Source organism: Dermacentor albipictus, chromosome 3, assembly GCF_038994185.2.
Source record: "Dermacentor albipictus isolate Rhodes 1998 colony chromosome 3, USDA_Dalb.pri_finalv2, whole genome shotgun sequence".
In the NCBI taxonomy this organism is placed as follows: domain Eukaryota; kingdom Metazoa; phylum Arthropoda; class Arachnida; order Ixodida; family Ixodidae; genus Dermacentor; species Dermacentor albipictus.
The window spans coordinates 139307996-139335942 of record NC_091823.1 but is presented as its reverse complement, the minus strand read 5'-3'; the positions used below and the strand labels follow the sequence as shown (position 1 = coordinate 139335942).

The following is a 27947-nucleotide window of genomic DNA, read 5'->3' as shown; positions in this document are numbered from 1 at the left end:
AAAGGCGTCGAATCAGAAATAACTATTTTTGTTTCTGTCAGTCAAATTACGCATAAGCAGTGTGCACACGTCATATCAGATGGGGAGCTATTGCGGTTTTCGTAACGTCGCGTGACAAACAGGTGAAGTGGGGGTGGCCCAAAAGTTTTTGACCAATCGTGGTGGACTCATTGCACAATTGGAATAGAAATGTTTTGAATGGTTTTCCGTTATAGCGTCCAAGGTAGCGGTCGCTAATGGGAGAGAATTAGGAGGCGCGATTCACATTATAGCTGCTACAAGATTAAAAAGAAAAAAATCTCGCAAAAAACAATAATATACGAAGCGTACATAATTGTACGTTGCGAGATTTTTTATTTTGCAAAGTTAGTTGCGCACATGGTCGCAACATTCAAATTGCTGTAAAAGACCTAACCGATTTTCTCTTGTGAAAATGGATTGTGAATGGCGCTACAAAATGATTCAGCAACAATTTTTAACAGAATCGAAGAGGGTCGTGCTCAATCTGACCCCACTCTATTCGTTTTTTAGTTTACTTTTTGTTGTAGATACATTCGTTAAGGTTTTTGTTTTCTTTTCTGGAGCGAGGCGGTTTTCATTTATATTTGCAAATAGGCATTTTCCACTTGTTCGGGTGCTTATGTAGCCAGACGGACATACAGAGGTTTGACACCCACATAATGCACCCACTAGTAGACGGAATATTTCTAATAAAGGAAAGTGACACATATCTGCAACCATTTCGTAGCTTTGTCTGTATTAGGAGCTATGTCACTGCTACCTTTTTTTAAGACAATAAAAATAACATGATGTCCAAAGTTATACTCTGTTGTGCTGCTATTTCGCTTTATATATTTAAATAAAAATCGCAAGCACGTCTATATGCATGAAGGTATCATCAGAAACGCCATTTCATGGTTGCTATGTTCCTCATTGGAATCGGGTGTTTATAGGCATGATAAGCTATCTAACGCGAGTGTTTTGAAGCAATGTTCAAGTAACGGTCGCTTATGACTTTGAATACCATCGACTGTCCACTTTCTACGCAAAAGTACGCTGCACCTGTTGTTTGCTAAGAGCAACTAGCTGGGGTGCAAAGCAAGAAAAATTGCAAAATTTTGAGCGACGTACCTGCTCGTTCACAGAGAAAGTAGCCTTGATGCAGCGCACTTAGCCGCCCTTGGATTAGCGTAGGGAGGGACCATCTATCCGAATATAAACCGCTCAGGCGGGGAGAATGGTGCCGCTTGCGCAGCCAGATCTGCAAGGAGCGATCTGACACAGAAGATACACCTACTAATGGCAGGAATCTTGAGAGTTGTTTTCTTTTCGGTGGTCGATGTCCGCCGCAGTCGCATTCTATCGCGCCTTACTTGAACTGATGCAGCTTTTGTACGATCTTCCGCGAGAAAGATTTGAAGCACTGGCGCTCGCACCTATAATGGAAGCGCCAGGCCTTTTACTCCGCTCTAGGGCTTTCGGCGATCGCACGCAGAACACCCGTATGTCAGTCATCAACTGACTCATGCGTGGAAAAACACGACAAATTACTGCACTGACTGGTGCTATCTTTTAAAGTATGGCCGATCTGTTTCGGCGCCACTGTATAATTACGCCGCTGCTGAAGCACACATGAGTATTTCACTTGGCCGTATAACGACGTCCTTGAAGATGCGCAGCATCGTTGTGGCATCAAAAGCTATAGAGGCAACAGGTAAGAAGCAGACAAGGCGAGGCTCAGATCACATCGCAGCCTTGCTTACCCTCTAACTGCACTCGAGGAGTGGTGCTACGGCAGCGGTGCTGGGCTACCTTGAGATTCTCGAGCAAAACGCTCGGGCTTTCCTTCACTGAAGGGGTGTTTCGAGTAGAGGGTCGAGTCAAGGGTCGTTTGATAATGCCGGGGTCAATGCACCGAACGAGCACGGTCTACGTTGTACTTGTGGTCCCCTGACCCGTTCGTTCAGACAATGACCTTTTTTGCCTTTTTCTTCTACGTACATGTTCTTTAGAAAACAGCGAGTTGGAGCGTACTGAATTTTCCCGTTATGGAATACGTCATGAAGTGGCTCGAATTTCATGCAGCGAAAAGAAATGTGCATTCGTATAGGTATTGCTTCTCCTTTGAGTAACATTTACTTGGCCTGACCATTTGAGGGATTGCCTCTTTTGCCTCTTTTTATGTAGGCTGATGCATACTTAATCTTTCTGTACTGCGACAACCAGTACTTACCGCCGCATTCCAGTAACTACAGTGAACATGCTTCCTCGGACCTAGGTCCTGAAGTTTGACGCAGGGAGTGCCACAGAATGGCTGCATTTGGTTAATTTTAGCATTGTATTTACCAACCCGTGTGCGCTAGGCTTACACACACCGAGGCAACAAACCGTTACTCCTCGTTAGTTCAGCACATTCTAAGCTTATAATGAAAATGGTTAGACGCCTAACCTGTGTTAACGGTCTGCCTAAATCATGCAGCTATATAATGAAACTGGCTTCCACATACAGGCTTGTGACCTTATTGATGCGGGGTTGTCCAAGTGTTTCCATTCGTCTATTGCACGCAACCTATTTAGGCAGCTAATAAAGCTGCTACTTGGAGTGATGGCAGCTATGATACTGATGTTCCAGGAAGAAAAAAAAATAACGCATTCCCAGTTAATTCGCGCTCTTCTATAGTTCAAAGATTCTCAGAAAGACAGGCGTGGACGTCGACATCTGTGGGTTTAGTCGCCTTAGTAAACTACACATGCTAGTAAGTTACCAATGAAGGTAGTATAACCCGACGTAGCACTGAGTAACACTGTCAGATGTTTGTCAGCTGTTACGAATGTTTTGTATACTCCGTTTGACTGTGACCAAAGAAGCGTACGTCGGATAAACAGGCCACTATCTCAAAGCATGGACCACGGATCGCGAGCCCAACCTTGAGCGTGCTCTTTCCTGTTAGTGAGCTTTCCACTGTATGGACCATTGCTGAGTTGGACAGTTTGCTCAAGAAATGGCAATGAGATGAGCGGTAAATGTACGCGCACAATTTTAGAAGTGGAATAAATATTAAAGCTATAAGACACTTCTAAGCACCCTCCCCCCCCCCCCCCACAATCGCCTTGATGTGAATATTTTTACAATGAACGTTATTTCCTGCCACGTTCTAATGAAGTAAAAACTCACCACGTATCTTGATAAAAGGTGACTGTTGAGATAGGCGAGCAGATATTCTTATTTCTGTTTTTTGACTGATGCTCTGCCTTTTATATTGCTTCAATTATTTGTACTTGTATAAGTCAGTTCATCAGCAAAAAACCTCGATTGTAAGATCAATGTTCATGGCGTCTGTTTTACGCTTTTGCGCTTCTTGCGTTTTGATCTTTTCCGCGCAGCTGCCTTACCCTCGGTTTCCGGAAAGGAATCCTAATTCAAACCCCATGCTCGCCTTCATCAAAACAATGGAAATGCGATGAACGCTTTCGGCACATTCACACTCCAGGCCTCAGTTAGATCATGTCAAGCGTGGGCTTAAAGTTAAAGCGCATTTCAAAATATGGGGGAGAATATGTCGAACTGTCTAGCTCGTCGAGTCGCTGTCAGCGCTCGCGAAAGATTCCTGCCACAAGCCTTTCCACATAATCGTTCGATGTGCCTTTTCAATCATTGAATTTTTTATTTTTATTTATCTAGACGCATTACGTTATGCATATTTGTGAGAAGTGGCCGTAGAGAGGGCGCTGTGGCACAAGTGTTCATTAAGGTACAAACCTTGGTTAGTGGGTGGCTTGCGGACGCCGCCCGCTCGCCCTTGTTCTTCAGATCTATCGGCACTACCGCCATCGGCACCTTCATCGGAAAGGTCTGTGTCTGTGGCGAGACAAATAGAAGTGGGAAAACATTTAGTACGTCTGATATACATTGCTGTGTATGCTCGCGTCCTCTGAGGCATTGTCGACTGCGAGAACCCCACACAAAAATGCTTCCTTACTTTCTTTAAAACTTTGATCAACATCTTATCAACTTTAGTAACATCCTATTGACTCTTACTTTTTAGTAACGTTTGTCAAAAGAAAGTTGGTTACTTCTTTTCTAACTTCAGTATGTAAAAAGAAAGTTACTAGAAAGTTAAGACACACTATTTTAACTTTTTAGAAACACGATTCAATAGGAAGTCAATAAAAATAATTATGTTCTTAAAGTACATAACCCAAGTTACAAAACATGCATGGATATTATTAAATAAGGTTATAATTATTCAGTGAATATGGCTGGTGCAAGATAGTCTTGTTTCATGGACAGGTGTAAATTTCCACAATTTTCAATCGACTTTCTAGTAACACTGGTTACTAGAAAGTTGTTAAAAATGATTTAGTGAAAAATGAACATATAACAGCATCTGAACTATAAATGAATATGCAAAGACTGGCTGCATTAAAAAATGTTTTTTTGCACAGTAACTGTGTTCCTAATTTTTAATCAACTTCCTAGTAACAGATGATAGTAGAATGTTCATAGAAAAAAATTGCTTCTAATACCAGACGCTAAGAGGAAATATGGTCGCACCAATTCAAGATGCGGGCACGTATTCTCGAAAACATGACAGCTAGTGCCATGGGAAGCGTGTATATGAGCGGTGATCATGAATTTGTGCTCAGTAGGTGTCAAAGAAGCCCGTAGGCCATGCACCATCGCACTAGACGGAGCTGCGCGGACGGCGCGCTGATCGGCTCGTGTTCGTCAACTAAAGCGGGAGACACACGGTCTGATTTGGTGTCCGATCCGGCGTCCGACGCGCCGAAACTGCAGCGCGAATCGAGGTGTTTTGCCGTGCCGAAGCGCCGGATCGGACGTCCGGCGTGCGACAAACTGGGCATATTTTCATCGGCCGACGTGTCCGACAACTGCACCGTCGTCTGGCCGCAGCCAATGGCAGCGCAGCTGGCATGTGACGTTCTCTGACGTTTCCTCCACGGAGGCGGTGCTGGCTGGCCGGTTTCTCGCAGTTATTCTTTTTCCTTGCCTGCTGCAGTTTGTTTCTGACATGAAATAGTTACCAGTTCAGTAAAATTATCTCGAACGTGTGCCTGTTATGCAAACCAGCGCCTTGTACACTAGCACTAAGCTACTGGTGAGATTGGGAGCCGCAACACGAGGGCCTTTCGCGAGCAGACAACTCACACCGACCGTCTGAGCGAGGCCGCTCACTTCGCTTGCACGTTTGCCCTTCGCAACGACTGCGTCGAGTAAACCAATTGTATTCAATTACGGCCGACCTAAGTGTACAGTGTTCATTGTTTTGGCAAAAATAAGCACTCTTCGACGAGCTCGGACTGGATCGCAAGCGCCGTCGGGTGCAGCGTCCGCCTAGCTATGCCTACCGGCCCTATCACTGGCTTTAGCGGAGCCGTCATTGGACAACCCGCCGTCGTGAAGTGTTCTGTCACTCACAGGGGCATTATTTTCTCGACAGCGTTCGCGTAAAGCGAAGCAGTGTTGTGCAGAGTTGTTTATATTGCGTTTCTCGACGTGGATATGAACTCAAGCTGGGGAGTTGGATGTGGGCGGAGCTTACGCGCCGCTCATGCCGTAAAGTTACTGTATATGCTCCCTGCGGGAGCATATACAGGAACACTAATGCCCTAGCATGCAGCACCGCACGTCGGATCGGACACCGAATCGAACCGCGTGTGTCTGTATAGCTCGCTCATGGTTCGGCTGAAGTCCCCGTATACGCTTTATAAATAAGGAAGCCTACCTAGGCACTGTAAACCCAATGATTGGGGCCTAAATACCTCTCCGCCTCCCACTACGGCTTCCTTTGAGTGACAAAATCTGATCTCGAAGGCCGTGCTTTTGCAACCTGCATGCACCTGAAGCATTTGCGAATCTTGAAGGCAACATCCGCTTAGTTTTTATTATATATACATTTCCTTAAACTTCGTATCACAAAGTACAAAGTACACACTTTTGGACCAAACAAATGTATTAAAGGACTCTACCAGATGTTATTAGGAAAAAACATGCAATTTTTTCGCTTATCCCTCCACCTATGCACCTTTCATCGCGGGTTGACACTTTTGTAGAGTGTGCATCACCTCGCACAAACACATTCCTACAATATTTCATAGCAAACACCTCACGTGACTGGCACCACCTTCCTGCCAAGATTTATTTACATGATGGATTATGCGTGGTTCAGCCAATCATTATTTGCATTTTTTTTTTCATTCTAAGTGTGCCATATAGCGTGTCATTTTCTTTTTATCACACTGTTCGATTAATCTTTTGTTATTTCTTGTATTCAGCCTTAATAGTTTTTGCGTTACCATTTCTTTTGTGTGGCTTGGTATAACTTAGCGTTCCTTTGTAACCACTCTCCTCTACAATGCATTTGCGTGTGAGGGTATTTTGAATAAATAAATAAGTGGGGAGCAATGCGTATGGAAGTGTGAGGCAAAATATATCCTCCTCTCGCTCATTTGAGGTATGCATAATACCAATTTTGCAACACCATTTGTTTTCAGCGCGTGCTGTATCTTTTCTGTGTTTGACAATGACGCAATGCAGAATGCCGGAGGGTCCCGTACCGCTGCAGTCGATTCACTTTGAGACCCGCCTGTATAATACTAACAGCCAACTATATGTCTTGAATGAACAATCAACTGAAACTGAAACTACTAGATGTGGCAAAATAAATATGCTGCTTGCTCGTGTTGATTCGAAGTTCCAGAATAATTTAGAGCTCTAGCTGTGTCGTTCAATGGATGTTTTAGTTTTGTGTTCTCATAAATTCCATTGATTGACAATATTCAAGTGTCAGTTTGGTATTGTTCTACCGCTTTAATTATGTACTTTTGAAATATTGTTACGGGGATGTTGCGAGTATATAAAAACTATGTTCACAATATATATAGAGGATGAGTCAGAACAGCTAAGATGGCTGACCACCAACAACACGCAGCAGCCAGCGTCTCCAATCTTCTTCCTCTCTCTTCTCTCATCCTTCCGTAACAGGACCGCCAGGTGGTGAAGCGCCGTCTCCGCACATGGCAGGCGAAACATTCAGAGCGAAGTATGGCTTCATGCGCGAAACGTGCACGGCGTCGACAGGCGTCTGACTTGAAGATGCGTCAAATTGTAGTGTCGAAATCTTGTAATCGATCTCGTCAACTTGGCGTAGGACATCATAAGGCCCTGTGTAGCGAGAGAGAAGCTTCATAGAGAGGTCAACCCGACAATATGGTGACCAGAGGAGCACCCAAGCACATGGCGCGAACTTAACATCACGATGGCAGCGGTCGTAAAGCTTCTTTTGTATATGCTGTGAGGCTAATAAACGAGATTGGACGACTTCACGTGCCATGCGAGCGTGATCGATGATTTCACGAGCGTACTCAGTTGCAACACGTGGTACAGAGTGGATGATTGTGTCAAACGGCAGTGCAGGGTCACCACCATACAAGAGATAAAAGGGTGAATATCATGCGGTGTCACGTCGCGATGAGTTATACGCGAACTTCACGTAAGCCAGCGTGGCGTCCCAGTCGCGGTGATCGTTGGAGACGTACATTGAAAGCATCTCTGTGATTGTTCGGTTGAGACGTTCCGTAAGACCGTTCGTTTGTGGGCTGTAGGCGGTGGACAGCTCGCGCTCAATTGCACAAGAGCGGAGGAGGTCGTCCAAGACTCTAGACAAGAACGAGCGGCCGCGGTCTGTTAGCAACTGTCGAGGTGCACTGTGCTGGAGAATGACGTCGTGCAGGAGAAAATCGGTGTCGTCAGTTGCGCAACTAGTCGGTAACGCCTTAGTTATCGCGTAGCGTGTCGCGTAATCTGTAGCGACAGCGATCCACTTGTTCCCTCTAGTCGTCGGAAAAGGGCCAAACAGGGCAAGGCCTGCGCGGAAGAATCGTTCAGAGGGAACTTCAATGGGAAAGAGTCGTCCGGCAGGTGCCAGGGGAGGTTTCGTCTGGCGCTGACATAATTCGCAAGTTGCGACTTGACGACGCCCAGGGCCGTAGAGACCTGGCCAGAAGAACCGGTGTCGTATGGGGTCGTATGTACGCAAAACTTCAAGGTGTCCCGCTCTCGGTACATCGTGAAGTGGTTCGAGAACGACGGGTCGCAGATCCCGAGGAAGGACAAGCAGCTACTCAGGACCGTCAGGGTAGATATTGCGGTGGTAGAGGATGCCGTCATGCAGCACGAACATGCGACACGTTCCGTCGGTGCGGCCAGATTGCATTCGAGCGACGAAGGGCTGTAAGGATGCGTCGCTTTATTCAGCGCTCACGTTCACATCAGTCACATCAGTCATATTCGTTCACATCAGTCAAAGCCATCACACAGGTCACCGGATTATGAGCAACAGGACCGGTAGGATCCACGGGGTGACGCAAGAGGCAGTCAGCGTCCTTGTGGAGGCGTCCAGTCTTGTAATGGACATTAAATGACAGTTCCTGGAGCTGCAAAGCTCAGCGGCCAAGCCATTCAGTCGGATCCCGTAGGGTAGATAGCCAGCAGAGTGCGTGGTGGTCTGTTACGACCGAAAACGCGCGTCCGTACAAATATGGCCGGAACTCGGCGAGAGCACAAACTAAAGCCAAACACTCCAGCTCGGTGATGGAGCAATTTCTCTCGGCAGTGGACAGCAGATGGCTGGCGTCTGCTATCACGTACTCGGTACCATTCTGGTCTTGGGCGAGAACAGCGCCAATGTTATAGCCGCTTCCGTCAGTGTGGATTGCGGTCGCCGCAGATGGATCAAAGTGGGCAAGTATAACATGGGTGGTCACAAATCCGATGAGAGCGGCGAACGCGCGAGCCTGCTCCGGGCCCCATGAGAAGGACGCGTTCTTCATTAGAAGATCTGTCAAAGGCCGAGCAACGTCGGCGACGTTTTTGACGAAAGGGCGTAAGTAAAAACACAGGCCGACGAAGAAGCGCATGTCAGGCAGAACATGGCACACGGAAACTGCGTACGGCGGGAACGTTTTCCGGATCTGGTTGGACACCGGATGCGTCAACGAGGTGTTCCAACATTGTGATTTGACGGCACCTGAATTTACACTTCGTGGTGTTCAGCTGAAGGCCGGCTTTTCGGAAGACCGGAAGAATTGCAGCAAGTCGGCTAAGGTGGCAGCCGAACGTGGGAGGAAAAACAATAACGTCGTCAAGGTAACAAAGACAGTTGGTCCATTTGTAGACCCGCAGAAGAATGTCCAGCATACGTTCAAGTGTGGCAGAAGTATTGCATAGGCCAAAGTGAATGACTTTGAACTGATATACGCCATCCGGCGTGATGAAGGCCGTCTTCTCGCGGTCCAATTGATCAACTGGAATCTGCAAGTAGCCGGATCGAAGATCGATGGACGAGACGTATTTAGCACCATGCAAGCAGTCGAAGACGTCATCGATGCGTGGTAGTGTGTAGACGTCTTTTCGCGTGATATTGTTTAAGTGGCGATAATCGACGCAGAAACGCCAGGTTAAAAGCCCAAGGGCTGGCTGATGGCTCGATGACCTCTTTGCGGAGCATATTGTCATTTCTTATTGGATGACACGACGTTCAGCATGCGATACACGATAGGGACGCCGACGAATATCAGTCGTGTCTCCAGTGTTTATACGGTGGTGAACAACAGATGTTTGGCGTAATGGCCTGTCAGCGAAATTAAAGATGTCACTGACATGCGACTCAAGCAGGAGTCGTATGTCCGTGGCCTGTGCAGAGGTGAGGTCAGGTGCAATCATTTTCGCGAAGTTATCCCTTAAGGAACCAGAGCTGTCAGCTGCAATTGCTGGTAATAACCCATTCTCGGGATTCAGACTCTCAATGTCAAATTCGCAACCACTAGAAACACTGGCCAAGAACATGCCAGCCGGAAGCACTTGAGGGCAGAGGCTGAAATGAAGGAGCAGTAGAACGACGTCGCTATTAGTAACCGTGACCTACGTATGCGGAACAGCGACGTTCCGGTCCAAAAGTACGTCGATGATGGGGTGAAGCACATATTCACCGTCAGGAACCTGTGACTGGGCGCTCAAAGTGACGTAAGTACCTGCCCCGGGTCAGACACGTACGCAAGAGTCTTTCTCGGGGGGGGGGGGGGTGAGGCCCTAACCCAAGGTAACCTTTCTATCCAAATGAGGGGGAGAGTACTTTAGTAGTACAAATGTGCATAATTCCGACTACTTGCCATAAAGACGCGTAAAGCCACAAAATAGAATAGAAATCACATGTATCTCACAGGTATGCCTGTGAGATACACCTCTTCTTTACTTGGACAACAAAGAACCACACCAAATGGACTCACGCATGAAACATGCACAGGAAGAACCTTGCCAAGAACAAATTAACAAGCGAAAGTGCACAGTAAAGATTTCAAGTAGCGTTTTTTGAATTAGCTCTGGAAGAATTCTAGAGAAATGCATATTTGCGGAAGAATCGCAGTTCTTTGGGATCCCACGTTTACGGCTCTACCAAGTAGCAAACCCGACTCGAGTTGTCCTTTGGGAAGTTGCGTTACCATGCGTGGTCACCAGTCCCGTACAACTGCGTAACAGCAGGGAAATGGCTACGTCAAGCGGCTCGATTGATAACTGTAGAATCGTCATTTAAAACACCCGGAATTATTCTCCACTTCCAGGGGCGTTTTCTCTACTTCCTTTTCAATAGAAAGATGTTGAAGAAGAAGAAGAAGAAACTTTATTGAAGAATAGTCCGGCAGTTCTTGCTGTGGTGACCTCAGGTGACGGCTCGATGTCCTTGGATTCGAGCGGCGTCTTCGGCTTGCCGGACGGCCCAGAGATGGTTTGTCAGCTCTGAGTTTTTCATAGCCGCCTCCCAGTGGCGGCGACGCCTACGCGCCGCATGTGGGGCGGTGTCGGGAAGAAGCGAGCTCGAGCCTTCTCCTACTCTGGCAACGGCCAAGATTATGGACGCGACGCGAATGGAGCTGGTTTGATTACCGTTGTTACCGGCACATTCCCAGAGCATGTGTCGCAGCGTTGCTCTCTGTCCGCATGTTTTACACGCGTAAGTTGGATATAAACGCGGATAGCAATGGTGTAAGATAGCGGGGCTAGGGTAGGTGTGTGTCTAGAGCAGGCGTAAAGTTACGGCCTGGTTCCTCTTCAATTTATCGTGCGGTGGCGGGAATGTGCGTCTTTCGAGTCTGTAGTGTTGGGTGAGGTCTCTAAACGTGGTTAGGCGATCGCCCCACGCCCAGTGTGTTTCTTGTTGCTGTGTTTCTGTTGTAGTGTCCTATTCCGGCAGATCCGATGCCCTGCTCTCGGGGGCGGAGGCGGCCACATAATCAGCGGCGGCACGGCGTGTGAGACCTCGAGCCGTGGCGTGGGCCGCTTCGTTGCCCGCGAGCGGAACATCGGTATGTGCCGGGGACCAGAGGAGGAAGACCGTAAAATTTTGGGGTTGCGAGGACGATGAACAGTCGCCATCGTCAGACATTTGGAGTATGCGGGCCGCTTCCCGCGAGGCATGACCGCGCGCGAAACCGCAGATGGCCGCCTGCGAGTCGATGATCACGATCGCAGCGTTCGGCACCGCGACGAGTGCTAGGGCTATCGCGGCTTCTTCAGCCGCCTCCGTGTGTCCCGTGGTGACCGTGGCGCTCGCCGGGCACCTACCCGTGCGGTCTACAACCGCTATTGCGTGTGCGCTTCTCCCACCTCCATATCGCGCCGCGTCTACGTACACCACCTCGTTGCTGTTACCAGACTTCTGAAGGTCGCTTGCTCGTTTGTTGCGTCTCCCGGCGTGGTGCGTCGGGTGCATGCTCTTGGGAAGCGGCGGGATGATCAGGCGGTTGCGAACAGAGGCGGGAACCACCGTCTTTTCTCCATGCTGAGTGTGGTACGCGATGCTGAGCGACTCGAGGACGCATCGACCTGCCTTTGACCTCGATAATTGTTCGTATTGCGCAACGTCGTGCGCCTCGGTTAACTCGTTAAGGGAGTTGTCAACTTTGAGCTCTAGAAACTTGTCGGTGCTCGCGTTGAGTGGAACGGCGACCGCCCTCTTGAAAGCCTTTCAGATCATGCATTCGACTTTGTTTTTTTCGGACCCTATACACCTCAGGTAGGGGGCAACATACGTTATGTGGCTTATCGCGTACGCCTGCACGAGACGGATCGCGCACTGTTATCGCATACCATTGCGTCTATTCATGATGCGACGCAAGAGTCGGATTGTGTCATCTATCGAACGATGAAGTATTCGCACCGTCTCTCCGTTATGGCCGTTTGCCTGCAGGTGTAACCATAGGATTCTAATTTTCTCTACGTGCGGTACGGGAGTACCGTCTGCCAATGTAATGCGTATTTTGGAATATCCCCGCTCCTCTTCGCGCAGGGTTTTACGACCTCTCCTTGTAGGTTTGTAGAGTAAGAGTTCGGACTTGGTAGCCGAGCACTCGAGGCCCGTTCCACGCAAGTAATTCTGAACTGCATCTACTCCTGCCTTTAGCGTTCGCTCGATGTGACCGTCACATCCTCCCCCGGGAAGCCAGAGGGTGATGTCATCCGCGTAGAGACTGTGATGTAATCCTTCTATTTCTGTTAATTTCTCGGGTAGACCTAGTAGAACTAAATTAAAGAGTAATGGTGATATTACGAAACCTTGCGTCGTGCCGCACGGACCCGTCTCAAATTCCGGCGATTCCTCGTCGCCGACGACGACGCATGCGTGCCTGGCCGCGAGCAAGTCTCTAACGTAATTATGCATACTTTGGCCTAGTCCTAATGATCTAATTGTTTTTAAGATCGCTTCGTGGTTAACGTTGTCAAAGGCATTTTTAATTTCTAAGCCTAGAATTGCCTTAGTGGAGCTGGTAGCGTCGTCTACGATCTGGTGTTTAAACTGAAGCAATACGTCCTGGGCGGAGAGGTTGCGGTGGAATCCTACATGGTGTGCGGGAACACGTCTTGATTTTCGAGTAAGTCAGCCACGCGGGTGAGAACTGCATGTTCCGTGACTTTGCCGACGCAAGACGTAGGCGAAATCAGTCTTAGATTATCGAGCGTAACTTGCCGGCAAGGTTTAGGAATCATTATAACGCGGGCCCGTTTACACGCTTCGGGAAGAGAACCCCCTCGCCAGCACTCATTGACGTAGGCCACGAGCCGTGAGAATGACTCGTTGTCTAGGTTGTGGAGAGTCTTGTTGGTAACCCGGTCCGGGCCGGGCGCCGATTGAGTGTTTAGTTCGAACAGGAGTATCCCAATTTCCGATTCACTAAATTCCGCTTTCAGTTTCTCGTTTGCGACGCCGTCGTACTCGGCGTGCTTGATGCTTTCGGTCTTCTTAAAGTAGCGGTCACGTATTGCGTCGAGGAAGTTATCGCCTTTATAATCTCTTACTAGTCTACAAGTCTTGTGGCCTTGAGCGGCCCGAGTCTCGTCCGGATCTAATAGGTGTCTAAAAAGGCGCCGAGCGCTCAGCCCGGTCCTCTGCCTCTCAAGGCCGTTGCACGTGTCTTCCCATTGTGCCCTGCATACCTGGAGTGCGTGTTGTGTTCTTCGATGCCTCTGTCTAACTGTGCTATGCGTTTGCGCAACGCCCTATTATGTCTTTGGCATTTTCATCTCTTTAGGAGGGTTCGCTTTGCTTCCCACATGTGTACGAGCCTGCTGTCAATTATTTCGAGGTTCACCTCGGGCGGAACGTCGCTCGTTGCTGCGCCTACGTCCCTTCTGAGCGTCTCGGTCCACTCGTCCATGTCCATAATCGGCTCGTCGCCTCGCCCCGCTTCTTCTCCCTTCTTGCGGAACGTGTCCCATTTCACGAGTTTGAGCTTATGACCTTTGCCCTCAGGGTTAGTACCACGACCGCTCGGGCCCGTGCCAATCGTGATCTCGTTCAGCGCGTGGTCGCTCCCAAAATCTTCCTTCGTACTTTGCCAGTGCGCTGTTGTTACATTCGAAAGGAACGCAAGGTCTGGTAACGTATCGCACTCACGCTGTTCCCTCTGCGTGTAGGATCGGCGGGATTCGCGATCAGTGCGACCCTTTGGCCTTGGGAGTCTTCCCAAAGGTGTTCGCCCTTGGGCGTTTCTCCCAGGCTCCGTGGGGCGCGTTAAGGTCGCCCGCAACAAGTAGAGGCTCGCCGCCGGAAGCCGCGTGCGCGCCCCGCAGTAGATGCCCGAATCTGTGCTGCAGCGTGGGTTTAAGGACGAAGAATCGTCTACCGCTCTTAGGGAATAAATCCACGAGCACGTGAGGTATATTTACGCAGGTAAGTTCTCGCTGCGCCACAGTGACGCTACGTCGAACGAGCACGGCGGCGACCGGTGACGGGCGTGGCGGGGGAGACGGCCGGCGCGGCACCATCGCCCCCGGCCCCGCGCTACCCTCCCCGCGGGCTGTATCTCCTTTCCTTCTTTGCCTGTTCCCCGTCGCGGTCGCATGTATGGCTTTATAGCCAGCTATGTAGCCAGCCTGTAGCCAGCTTGTAGTCAGCTTGTAGCCAGCTTTGTAGACAGCTTTGTAGCCATCTACGGCTTTGTAGCCAGCCATCCTGTTTAACTTTAGTTTAACGGATGGTTTGTCTGCTGTAAAAGGATTGCTTTTCCTTCCTGTTTGGCTGTTGCCTTGGCTTACTTCCTTAGTAGATCGCTTAATTTCTCATCTCCTTGCGACTCTTGCTTCCAGTTGCCAATTTTTCACGAAAAGTGCTGTACAATAAGAGAAAAACTAGAAGAGATAACGGGTGACAGTCATTGCTTATGGGTTGAACGGTTATTGCAGGGTCTGATAATGGACACTGTTTCGCAGTATTTTATTTTCCACCTTATCTAACCCATATCACAGATATATGGTTCCGAGGATCTCAAAGTGTCGCGGCGACCCGTCACTCGAGCAAGTAATGAAGAAAAAGTAAAAGTTAAGCGCAACTGGCGTTTTCTCCTCCCGCAACTCGTTCCAAGAGCATACAGACCAGCCGACTATGAACCGAATCCCTCTGCTGGCTCCTGGGTCAGTCTAAATAAAGAAAGTTGAATTAACGAAGCAACACAGATGCGCGTGATTATTGAATACATGGGGACATAAAATTGGCTTGGGCATTATAAACAAAATAAAATATGATAACAGCTATAAACTGCGTCCTGCCTGATGCAATAGATGTTGACAAATGAATTTATCTTGAGGTAATCGCACGGACACGGAATCGATGAGAAAACTGGCCTCAACACCCCAGGAGATCCCGATAATTACCGCCATCCAAAAGGAGTGAAAAAATTGACAATCATTTCTTTCTGTGAAGATGGAATGGCAGCGAAAGCTGACCACAGTCAAAACTCTCAAACAAAAAGCAAAGTGTTTGACCTCCACTGCGGGTTGGCTTGAAGATTGTGCAATATTGGGCCGACCCGCGGTGGAGGGAAAGCAGGCGTTAATCACCCCCCATAAGTGGGCCGCTCCCGAAGATAGTGCAACACAGGGCCGACATTCGGTGAAGGTGAAGCAGGCGCTATGCACCCCGCATAAATGGGCCTATCCCGAAAATATTCCAATACCGGGTCCACCCGCGGCGGTTGTGAAGAAAGCATTAAGAACTGACCACACGTAGGCCGATCACGATGATATTACAATACCGGGCCCACCCGCGGCGGATGTGAAGCAGGCATTAAGAACTACCCACACGTAGGCCAATCCCGATGATATTCCAAAAGCGGGTCCGCCCGTGGCGCATGTGAAGCAGGCAATAAGATCTACCCATACGTAGGCCGATCCCGATGATATTACAATACCGGGCTCACCCGCGGTGGATGTGAAGCAGGCATTAAGAACTATATATACCCACTCGTAGGCTGATCCCGAAGATATTGCAATACCGGGCCGACCCGCCGCGGATGTGAAGAGGGCATTAAGAACTACCCACATGTAGACCGATCCAGAAGATAGTGATTACCGGGCCCACCCGCGGTGGATGTGAAGCAGGCATTAAGAACTTCCCACACGTAGGCCGATCCCGATGATATTGCAATACCGGGCCCACCTCCGGCGGATGTGTAGCAGGCACCAAGAACTTCTCACACGTAGGCCAATCCCGATATAGTGCAATACCGGGCCCACCCATGCCGGATGTGAAGCAGGCATTAAGAACTACCCACACGTAGGCCGATCCCGATGATATTGCAATACCGGACCCACCCGCGGCGGATGTGAAACAGGCATTAAGAACAACCCACACGTAGACCGATCCCGAAGATATTGAATACCGAGCCCACCCGCGCCGGATGTGAAGCAGGTACTAAGAACTACCCACACGTAGGCCGATCCCGAAGATATTGCAATACAGGGCCCACCCGCGGCGGATGTGAAGGAGGCATTAAGAACTACCCACACGTAGGCCGATCCCGATGATAGTCCAATACCGGGTCCACCCGCGGCGGATGTGAAGCAGGCAATAAGAACTACCCACACGTAGGCCGATCCCGATGATATTACAATAGCGGGCCCACCCGCGGCGGATGTGAAGCAGGCATTAAGAACTAGCCGCACGTAGGCCAATCCCAATGATATTGCAATACCGGGCCCACCTGTGGCGGATGTGAAGCAGGCATTAAGAACTACCTACACGTAGGCTGATCCCGAAGATATTGCAATATCGGGCCCGCCCGCGGCGGATGTGAAGCAGGCATTAAGAACTACCCACACGTAGGCCGATCCCGAAGATATTGAATACCGGGCCCACCCGCGCCGGATGTGAAGCAGGTATTAAGAACTACCCACACGTAGGCCGATCCCGATGATAGTCCAATACCGGGTCCACCCGCGGCGGATGTGAAGCAGGCAATAAGAACTACCCACACGTAGGCCGATCCCGATGATAGTCCAATACCGGGCCCACCCGCGGCGGATGTGAAGCAGGCATTAAGAACTGGCCGCACGTAGGCCAATCCCAATGATATTGCAATACCGGGCCCACCTGTGGCGGATGTGAAGCAGGCATTAAGAACTACCTACACGTAGGCTGATCCCGAAGATATTGCAATATCGGGCCCGCCCGCGGCGGATGTGAAGCAGGCATTAAGAACTACCCACACGTAGGTCGATCCCGAAGATATTGAATACCGGGCCCACCCGCGCCGGATGTGAAGCAGGTATTAAGAACTACCCACACGTAGGCCGATCCCGATGATAGTACAATACCGGGTCCACCCGCGGCGGATGTGAAGCAGGCAATAAGAACTACCCACACGTAGGCCGATCCCGATGATAGTCCAATACCGGGCCCACCCGCGGCGGATGTGAAGCAGGCATTAAGAACTAGCCGCACGTAGGCCAATCCCAATGATATTGCAATACCGGGCCCACCTGTGGCGGATGTGAAGCAGGCATTAAGAACTACCTACACGTAGGCTGATCCCGAAGTTATTGCAATATCGGGCCCGCCCGCGGCGGATGTGAAGCAGGCATTAAGAACTACCCAAGCGCAGGCCGATTCCGATGATATTGAAATACCGGGCCCACCTCCGGCGGATGTGTAGCAGGCATCAAGAACTTCTCACACGTAGGCCGATCCCGTTGATATTGCAATACCGGGCCCACCCGCGGCCGATGTCAAGCAGGCATTAAGAACTACCCACATGTAGACCGATCCAGAAGATAGTGAACACGGGGCCCACCCGCGGTGGATGTGAAGCAGGCATTAAGAACTCCCCACACGTAGTCCGATCCCGAAGATATTGCAATACCGGGCCCACCCGCGGCGGTTGTGAAGCAGGCATTAAGAACTATCCACACGTAGGCCAATCTCGGTGATATTGCAATACCGGGCCCACCCGCAGCGGATGTGAAGCTGGCATTAAGAACTACCCTCACGTGGGCCGATCCCGATATTGTGCAATACCGGGCCCACCCGCGCTGTAGGTGAAAGCAGCCATTAAGAACTCCCCATACGTAGGCGAATCCCGAAAATTCCGAAGGGCGCTAAAGTTTCCCGAGTCCACAGCGGTATGTGCCTTTGATCTTGGACCCTTTTCGCATTATCACCAAAATCGACCCGCATGATTTTTTCTACCAACGGACGCCGGAAAATACTACGGAAGTTAGTCATATACCGATTTCGCTGTAAAAGGCTGCAAAATGTTGACCGCCGAGTAGATTGATTTGTCGACGCTTTAGGAATGTTCGTGAGGAGTGGTGCCTTTGGCAGATAGAGGAGAGGGGGGGGGGGGGTATGCCGCCTAATTTCGGGGGGGAGGGCGAGGGCCAGGCTCTGCCACCCTGGGTACGTGCCTGCCTCGTGTGATAGACGCACATCTAGTAGCGAGCACAAGCGCGGTGGGGCAGTATTCGGAGCATCGGCGAGTTGAGGCAGTTCTAACTGAAAAACGCCGGTCACGCCGTCGATGAGAGCAGAATGAATGGATGAAAATTCCAATCCAAGGATAACGTCATGAGGGCAGTTGTCGATCTCAGCTAAGAGAACAGAAGTAGGGCGGCCGGCTATAATTAAACGCGTAGTACACCTTCCAAGAACAACCAGCACGCTACCGTCGGCCGCACCAAGCACTTGGGCTGCTGCTGGGGTGAGGACCTATTTTAAACGTCTACGTAGTCTGGCACTCACCACAGATAGGTGGACTCCAGTGTCGACGAGCGCTTGGACCGGTACGCCTTCTATTTGAACATCAATTACACTTCTTCTTGTGGGCACAGACAGAGCGTTTGCTGCAGTAGTCGGCAATGCAGCAGCACCTCCGAGCTCTGCATTTCCTACTTTTCCGAAAGGGTGCGGCCAAACGCCACTGGGGGCGAAAGGCGACGTGGCTGCGGCGAACGGGAAGGTGGGCGACGTGTTTGCGGTGAACGAGACTGGTGTCCACGTGGCGATGGTGAGTGGCTGTACCACTTGTTCCGAGCAGAGTTGGCGGCACGGTTAGACTCGGCGGGGGGCGAAACATTGCCGGTATTTCCATGAAAATGGCTCGGGTTGGTTGGCGTGCGATGTGTTGAGGGCCACGAGTTGTGACAGTATCGGGCGACATGACCAATGCGGGAACAGGTGAAGCATATCGGCTGGTCGTCACCAGTTCTCCACTCAGTGGGGTTACGATAACGCGGAGAGAAGCGTCGGGGTTGGATTGAAAATAGTAGAAGGGCGTTCGCTAGCTCTAGGACACGCGACAGCACACAGAGACTGGAAACCAGTTTTCAAGTTCTTCGCGAACAATGGCTTGTACGAGGGGAACTGAAAATGTGGTAGCATCAGGGCTAGGCGAACAGAAAGCTGCGGGCGCCATCGAATCCAATTCACGTCTAAGGATTCGGACCACGTCCTCATATGGTGACGCATGCCACTGTGCGAGTTGATCTTCACACGTCGACGCTTGCGGCAGTATTGGGAAGTCTGGCGAATGGTTGCAAGACGCTATGGCTTTTGGTCTGCTGGGATTTTCGGCACTCTTTAATGATTGCTTCAACTGTTGAGCAGCTCTTGTACATAAACAGATTAAACGCGTCGTCAACAATGCCATTAAGCACGTGCCCCACCTTCTTAGCTTCTGTCATGCCGTGATCGGCTTTTCGACAAAGTGCCAGCACGTCCTGGATGTACGAGGCATACGACTCCACGGGAGGCCAGTTCCCGCTTTGCGGCAATATTACGGCCGGTTGGTTTGCCAAGTAACTCTTTCAATTTCTCGTTGCATTGGTCCCAGCTGGTTAGCTCCTCTTCGTTGTTTTCGTACCACACCTTTGCCGTGCCTCTTACGTAGAACAACAGGTTAGCTAGCATAGGCGTAGGGTCCCATCTGTTGGTTGCACTCATGCGTTCGTACATGGCGACCCACTTTTCAACGTCGGCGCCATCAGTCCCGCCGAAAGTTCCAGTATCCTTGGGTCGCACAACGACAACTGAAGGTGACAACGACGTAGCTGGCGACGTGACATTTATTCGGCGTGCTCACCGTCATCCATGGTGCGGACAGTGATGCGACGTCCACTGCGGAGCCCCGTTTCAGCCCTGGTACCCCGCACTTCTCACTAATATGTTACGGGGATGTTGCGAGTATATAAGACCACCGACAACAACAGTAGTATATAGCAACCGAGTATATGAGACCACCGACAACCGCAGCAGCCAGCGCCTCCGAGATTCTTCTTTCTTTCAGTTCTGTCTGACCCGCCATGGTTTCTCGGTGGCTATGGTGTTGGGCTGCTGAGCACGAGGTCACGGAATCGCCCAGCCACGGTGTCCGCATTTCGATCGAGGCGAAATGCGAAGACACCTGTGCAGTTAGATTTAGGTGCGCGTTAAAGAACCCCAGGTGGTCAAAATTTCCGGAGCCCTCCACTACGGCGTGCCTTATAATCAGAGAGTGGTTTTGGCACGTAAAATCTTTTAAGTTCATTTTAATTCTCTTCTCTCATCCTTCCGTAACAATATCACTCTATTCCGAGTTATCACGGCTGGCGCCACGTGCCAGTTAGCTACATCTTCAACGAAAAGAAACATGGTATTTCAAAAATACGAACATTCCAGCACAAGTTTAGGCTTGTAAACAACTACTAAATAACCCTGCAAACAAGTACCACGGGTATTACAAATTTAATTTTTGTTATATAAGCAAGCATTGTGGCGTCATAGCTCAATAAATAAACAACGGTGCATATTTTCTCTCCCACTTTATATCCTAGGCAAGCCAATATAGGTAGCATCTATTTTGAATTCGCTTCAAATCCCAGCCTAAGCAATATATGAGTTATGGTTTGCCGTTGCTCATTGTCGAACTGGCCCCGTCATAGGAAGCACGCAATGAAATTAATGTTATTGATAAAATTTCTAGCCAATGCTTGAGCGAGCGATACTGAGAGTGTGCAGTTCACGTTACCGCTTAAGGGTTCCCACCACACAAGAATGCCATAAAAACGACAGCAGCGCAAGTAAAAACCCTACGTCATGGTCATTTATGCCTCCTATTTTACTTCCAAAGCAATTGTTTGAGAAACGCCGAGTATCAGCATGTCTGCAAAGGACAAATCGGCTAAAGCTTGCTTGAAATAAGAATGATTTTATGCTTAACATGGATCACCTGTAATAACGTTGTTCTAAATAAATATTCATGACATTGTCGAGCATTCCTTCTTATTTTCAGCTCGAATCGCAGTTTTATGTTGTCCGTGAACCGACCTTAGTGCATTATACTTTAATTTGTTTCGCAAGACCAAGCGATCACTGTTTTTAATTTTTTTTTTGTGAGATGCCGCGTTGGACAGCAGAGGAACAATACAAAATTTATTAGAGATATAGCGAACGTCGATTACGCTGCACCTAATAACGAGTTTGCAGTATTCATTGATGATTGTATTCAAGAATTATTCAGGCTTACCACAAAATAAATTTTTAAATTGGTTAAAAACAAAGCCACTTCACTAATAGCAAAGTATGTGCTGCTGCCCAGAGTTTCCGCGAGAAAGCGCTTTCCATGGTGAAACAAGAAAAAAGTATTTTTCTTCTGGTTAAAACCCTGTCGCACGTATACTGTAGAACATTTTGTTGGGCTAGTTGGTGCATATTACTGACGTACTATAGCGCCAAACAGACGACACAAGAAGAAGAGATACGGACCAGCGCTTGCCCGTGTCTCTAAAAAGCGCTCGTCCGTGTCTCTTCTTCTTGTGTCGTCTGTTTGGCGCCATAGTACTTCAGTAATACGCACGTATACTATTTGGCATGATTATCGTGCCAGGTTAAAAGAAGCGCAGGACCTTTTTTAACACCTATCGACCGTCATTGTTTCCTATTTGGCCACAAAAAGTTTGGAGCACTCTTCATATAAAAAGGAAAAGTAACATATCTGCTACAGTCGCCGGTGACAACACCATGAGTTCTGCAGTATGTTGCCTTTACCTAAATGATACGTTCGCGAAATCATTTTCGGGTTGCTGTGCTGATACAGTCCCGTACATGCGCAGACAAACTGCTTTCCACGAATCCCCCTTCTGTCGATTTTGCCGGGATTCATAAGCTAATTCAAGGTATAAAACTATCGCTTGCCTGCGGTGCCGACGAAATTAATTCTGTTTTTTTAGGTATACTGCTATGTACTCGTCTATTTTTTTTTTGTAATTCTTCATCGAACATACTGAGTGCTCGACTTTGCCCACAGATTGGAAAGTGCGTCTGCTAAAATCAGGTAGCCCGCATTCTTCTTGGAATTATAAGCCCATTTTACTTATCAGCGTGCATTACAAAATCCTTGAGCACGTCACATTTTGCAATCTCGTCTCATTTCTGGACTCGGACTCCTTCTGCAATTCATTCAGCATGGGTTCCGCAAGAACTACTCGGGAGAAACGCTACTAAAATTGTTTATGCACAACACTTCATCTTTAAAAATAAAGTCATGTCATTGACTGTACTTTTTCCAGGTTTTAGAAAAGCGTTTGACAATGTGTATCAGCACTTACTGCTTCTTAAAATTATTATTCTTCATATTGACTCTAGTATTCAGAAATGATAAACTCTTTCCTAAATGTGACCAGTTTTAACGGTTGCCGATTCTACATTACCACACTGTGCCAAAAACCAAGTGTTCCTCAATGCTCTGTTTTGAGCTCATAACTACTCCTCACATATATTATCGACTTACCTGCACTGATTAATAGTACTAATAATTTATTTGCCGATTATTAGGTTCTATACTAGGAAATAGCGAATCAGCATGACAGAATTATTCTCCAACGAGATCTAGATGAGATTCCATGGTGCTGCACATAACAGCTGATGTTTTTATGTCCCACAAAATGCAAAACAATGTCTCTGTCTAACGTCGCTCATTCTCAACTACTCACTTCGGTAGAACTCACCTTGAACACAGGACTTCCTATATATATCTTGGAATCCAATTGAACAATAACGTTTCGCGATGTGCGCACTTCGAACACATCAATAGCAATGCAGGTTCTTGGGTACATAAGCAGGAATATCTCTAGGGGCCCACCCTAGTTAATATTACGCCTCTCAAACCCAGTAATCAGACCTAACCAAGAGCATACGGCGTCAGTTTGGGACTTGGTAAAAAGATATTAGCCGATACCATTTAGTCAGCTCTGAACACGTCAGCTCATTTCATCTTATCAATTTATACCCGCACAGCTCGCATTTCTTTATTCGAATCAGACCTTGGCTTTATTTCTGCATCAGCGAAGAAAGCTTTCTCCACTGTGCCTTTTTTTCAGAAACGTCTTGAAGAAAATCATTCCCTTAAAGAAGAATTCAGTTCAGAACGTTCGTACATGTCGTCGCGTCTTGATCATCGGTTAGAGTGTTCATTTATTTTTAACGCCCAAATTCTTTCCCTCATCCTTTTCTGTCAAACACCAGTGCAAAGTGTAACCGCCTTTCCCCCTGGAACGCCTGCATTGAGGACGCATCATGTCGCGAGAGTGCGATAATTGGTTATATTTTGAGATCATTGTTTTATACTTAAATAACTGTTTGAATGCGGTGTATCTTTATTGCATCCACCCCCTCCACAATGCCCTAAACTACTCGTTTGAATATTTGTATTTTTTCGCGTTTCATTGTACCCGTCCCTGTGTGACGCCCTTCTAGACCTCACAGTATTGTAAACAATAAATAAATAAATCGCATTTTAACTTCATAACCTCCCCAACCCCCACGTTGCCACTGTTGCGCATCGTGTGATGTCAAGGCCATCACAGCCATCACGAACAAAGCATTCTGCGCTACGTAAACTAGCTATGAAGAAATGCGTTAGCCCGAGTATTTAGATGCGATTTCGTCTACCCACCAGTTTTTGTGAGCACAAACACCGTGACAAGCAGGACGATTATGAAGACCATGCAGACTGCCACGAGTAGGAGGCACAAGGCGTTGCCGCTGGCCCTGCAGTACAAATACATGGCAGTACGACTAAATGAACAATCGTTTCATCTCGCGAATGAAGCAGTTTACACTACCAAAAGGTGCTGTTTTGATGTTGTCAAGAACAAGACATATAATAACGAGCTTCATAACTTTTTCAACTGTCACGTTTTATCAGTTCTGTTGAACTCGATAAAAGAATCGCGCATAATATATTGACATGTTTCCTTTGCACGTACCGCTTCATCTGAGGTCAGTTCCAATATAGAACAAAACACACGCCAATATAAATTCACTACTATTAAGGTGAAGGCACGATTGATGAATCGTGGTTCTTCTGGAGATGGTCGTTGGTTTAGTTTGCCAGAATAATTTGCGATGTGTCATGGTGGTCTAGCACTGGCGACAGGAAAAACAGTACCTGGTAAGCTAATTTTCCACAATACTTTGGCGATTGTTAACTCGACCTTTCGCAGTTGTCATTATTTCCTAGCGTCACAAAAAACTGACGTTAAAACACGTAATATGCGTCATACTGGCTAGATAAAGCGTACTCCCACATGTACATGCCGGGGTACCAGTGAATGCAGCACACATTGCCTTCCAAAGGAAAAAAGAATGCTAAACATCCTTGTATCTTACTTGCCTGAAGTTTGCGTACTTCAAATCGTACAATTAAACGGCCATGTTGGACAAAAATGTACCTTCAGCGCGATTTTCATGAAGCTGATCTCTACGCTCGTTGTAGTTTCAATATTAATTCTAGGAGAATGAGCCTTAAAAAGTCACCAGCATCAATTCGTAAATATCAAGGTGCGGCTTGAGCAAATTTGTTTTAAAAGATAATGTACGAAATTCTGTCACATTTAGATATGCATTATCCTTTTTCGATCATGCACTTTCATTTCTGTGAATTTATTGTCGCCTTGTTTTAGTATCTCGTGCCCAAAAGACTACATTTATGTTCTATAGCATGAACGACTTTGAAATGTTACTATCTCTTGTAGAACACCTTGCACAATGCTTGTATATTGATTTTTGGCAGGTTGAATCTACAATAATATTTCTGTGAAATACAGAACAGGTTGTAAGGGCTGTTTCAGAAGTACTTTGTTTGAGAATATACAAGTGAAAGAAAAATATATATGATATAAAAAAGGCAAAATATTTGTCAACGCGAACTTCCAGCACATAGGAGCTCATGGTCAGCATTTTAGACAAACGCAAGAAGGCACGCTTGTACCGAAAAGAAATGTTTCCTCAGTATACTTACCACGCGCCTTCCTCGTCTTAAGAAAAAAGAAAGTACAGAAGAAAAGGTTAGTGGAATGTTATTTCATCTACATGGGATCTTATATAGCCGTACAAAGCGTTTCAGCAAAATAATTCCGACCCGTCTTGTAGACTCAAGAAGGCATGCCATTTATCACTGCTTGGCGCGCTTTATCCATGAATGTCCTTTGCCTAGCTAAACTATTCATTATCAAGGTTTGCCATTAGGTAAAAATATCCAGGAAAGTGTGAAATATCCATGTGTGACGGTTTCTAAATTTTACAGCTTCTTGACACTCATATTACGCTGGCTGAAATAAGCTGAAAAATAAAATTTGTCGGAAATGTGCCGTTACAATCCTCTAAGCAAATGTTTGAAATACACATTATTAAATTAGGTCCTGCCAGAAAAGCTTTAAGGAGAAATCATATTGGGAACAGCAATTGTTTTATGGCAGTGTGCTGTTTGGTCCTCTTTCGTTAAGACTCTGCACAGATAAGCATGTTGTGGCAAATCAGACCTATGATTTTTAAGCTCGCTTGGTTATTACAGGTGCATTACACAAATATAAGTAAACGGCATGCCTAGTCTTGTATTTTACGAAACACAGGTACTACCTAGTTCCAAATCCTATTGCAGCCAATTATCCCATTATCCCATTATCTCATTATCCCAAATCCTATCATCGCCAGTCTGAATAGTTGTACGTTTAAGAGCCATAAAGCAGTGTGGACACCACGGTTGAAAGAAAGATAGGTCTCAGGTCTTCTATAAACATTGGCCCCTCGCTAGTCAGAACAGACGCGACATAATGCAGCAGTTGTTGAAGTTCAGAATGCACCATGTTGATGCTGTGACGCGAAAAAGAAAGGTTTATGTAGAGAATCTGAGTTCTGAGAATGCAAAGTTATAGTAAGACTGAAGAGGAAAATATCTCTCCGTTGCTCTTGTAAGTTTTTGTTGATTACTTGTCTAAAAAGCAGACAAGTTGCTATAGATATTATTTCTGAATTAGCAGACGCGGAAACTAGGGCTTTTTTTTCACTCTCTAGACCGCCAGTTTCTTCATATGGATTACATAGTTCCAATTTATTGTTGCGGAGCGATTATTACGTGGATGAACGAGAGGTTTGGCAGAGCGATGAAGTGTACAGTGAGGTTACTTGCACGTAGCCTGGACCAGACATCTTTTCTTCCCCTCGCTGTCTTTGTAAACATGATAATGTGTGCAATGGTGGAAAACGGGGCCTCAACATCAGCATCTTCCTCTTCTATGGTCGTGCTGGTGAAACCCAGGGATCCTGGCACATTCTGTTGTTCCCGTGAAGCGGATTGGCTGGCGCAGGAAGAAAGCGTGAGTTCTAGCAATTGATGGGAAGCGTCCTTATATTATTATTTGAATATTAGTTTTGACCTGAAAGGTATGGCGTTCACTAACGCCTACTCCTATTGCATTGCAATGGCCGAGAGCCAGGTGCGCGCCTCCTGTGGGAGCGAGAAAACCGTCCAGTACCCATTGGGTACCTGCCCTCGCTACGACGTACACTGCATCTCTGTGCGGGCAGCTTTAAATCTATTGGACTCAAGACCGTTCTCCGAGTCACATGCTCGGACCGTGGCCACACCCATCACTGACACGAAAAGCGATTCGTGCACTAGTACACTAATTGAAGTTCACTGGCTTAAGCAACCATAGATAATGCCCCCGTGCATTCTCCTAAACGCACTCAGTGCTTCCACTCTCCATGTTATTCGTCTTTCTATTTCCCTTTCCCCCATCGCCAGTGTATGGTAGAAATCCGGGTGCTCGTCTCGTTGACCTCCCAGCCTATACTGTCCTTGCTCTCTCTATCTCTCTCGTTCGATAACCACGAAGCTGAGATCGGGAGCTGGGACACCTGCAAAAAAACACTAGGGTACTTCTTTGAGGAGGCCATTGCCGAGAAGATCGCTGCGAAAAAGATTCTCACGTCACGTGCGTAGAGGTCTACATAATCTTACGTCTCGTACATTGAAGACATGTTATCGCCATGTCGAAAGGCCGATGCAAGGACGCAAGAGGGCGACAAGCTAGCGTACAGCTCGAAAGGGATCGCCGACGACGCTTTCAAGCTTTTGCTGTGCAAAAACGTCTCTATAGTTGACGCTATTACAAAGTATTGCGGGCGCTTTGAGCAGGCTCAAACCTGGCGCATCAGCCAAGCGTTTGCCTGTCTTTCCAACACGGCGGTGACGTCGTCGTCTTCGAAAGACTCCACAGCAGCACAGCCATCAGTTCCACCAGATCAGGTGACACAGATTGCACGCCGCGAACTTGAGGCCATGACCCCTATTCCATTTCACGCCGGTGACTCGAGATCGATTACAACTCCATTCGTGCAAGCCATTGGCCGAAGCTCGCGAACATGGGCATTCACTCTGTGTGCAGCGTGGCCAGCCCAATTCAAACTTCATGGCGTCCCCCATCATGATATCGAGACCAGCGATTCGCCGAACGATCTCGCAACTCTGCCGCGTGGAGAACACCTGATAACCAACCGATATGCGTTTCTTGTCCCCGTATCGACCACGTCGCCCGTTAGTGCGCCACCCGCTGGCCCTCGCCACCTCGAACGCCGTCTGCCCCTTACCGCCGTTCGGACAGCAACCACTTCCCACCTTCAACCAAGTCGTACTTCTCCAACGACGATAATCCTATAAGGATAAATAGTCGCTCCTCGTCGCCTTGTGGTCACCAGTCAGGCTCGCTTCCAAGCCGTTGTTCGAGTCTCGCTCACCGCACACTTTTCGCCCGTTGCCCGCTTTAGCCCTGCACCTACCTA

General features: G+C 48.0%; 1 protein-coding gene across 11 annotated transcripts in view; it reads right to left on the bottom strand.

Annotated features, from left to right (window-relative positions):
• Positions 1-27947, bottom strand: part of LOC135917740 (uncharacterized) — a 224577-nt gene that overhangs the window by 178010 nt on the left and 18620 nt on the right. For 7 of the 11 annotated variants that reach the window (XM_070536093.1, XM_070536094.1, XM_070536095.1 and 4 more), the window contains exons 5-7: positions 25126-25141; positions 23779-23873; positions 3761-3859 (exon numbers count right to left, since the gene is read on the bottom strand). In XM_070536093.1, the coding sequence (XP_070392194.1) occupies positions 3761-3859; positions 23779-23873; positions 25126-25141 (210 nt within the window). The remainder of the gene's footprint in view (positions 1-3760; positions 3860-23778; positions 23874-25125; positions 25142-27947) is intronic. The other 4 variants (XM_070536088.1, XM_070536087.1, XM_070536089.1 and 1 more) reach the window with 2 other exon arrangements.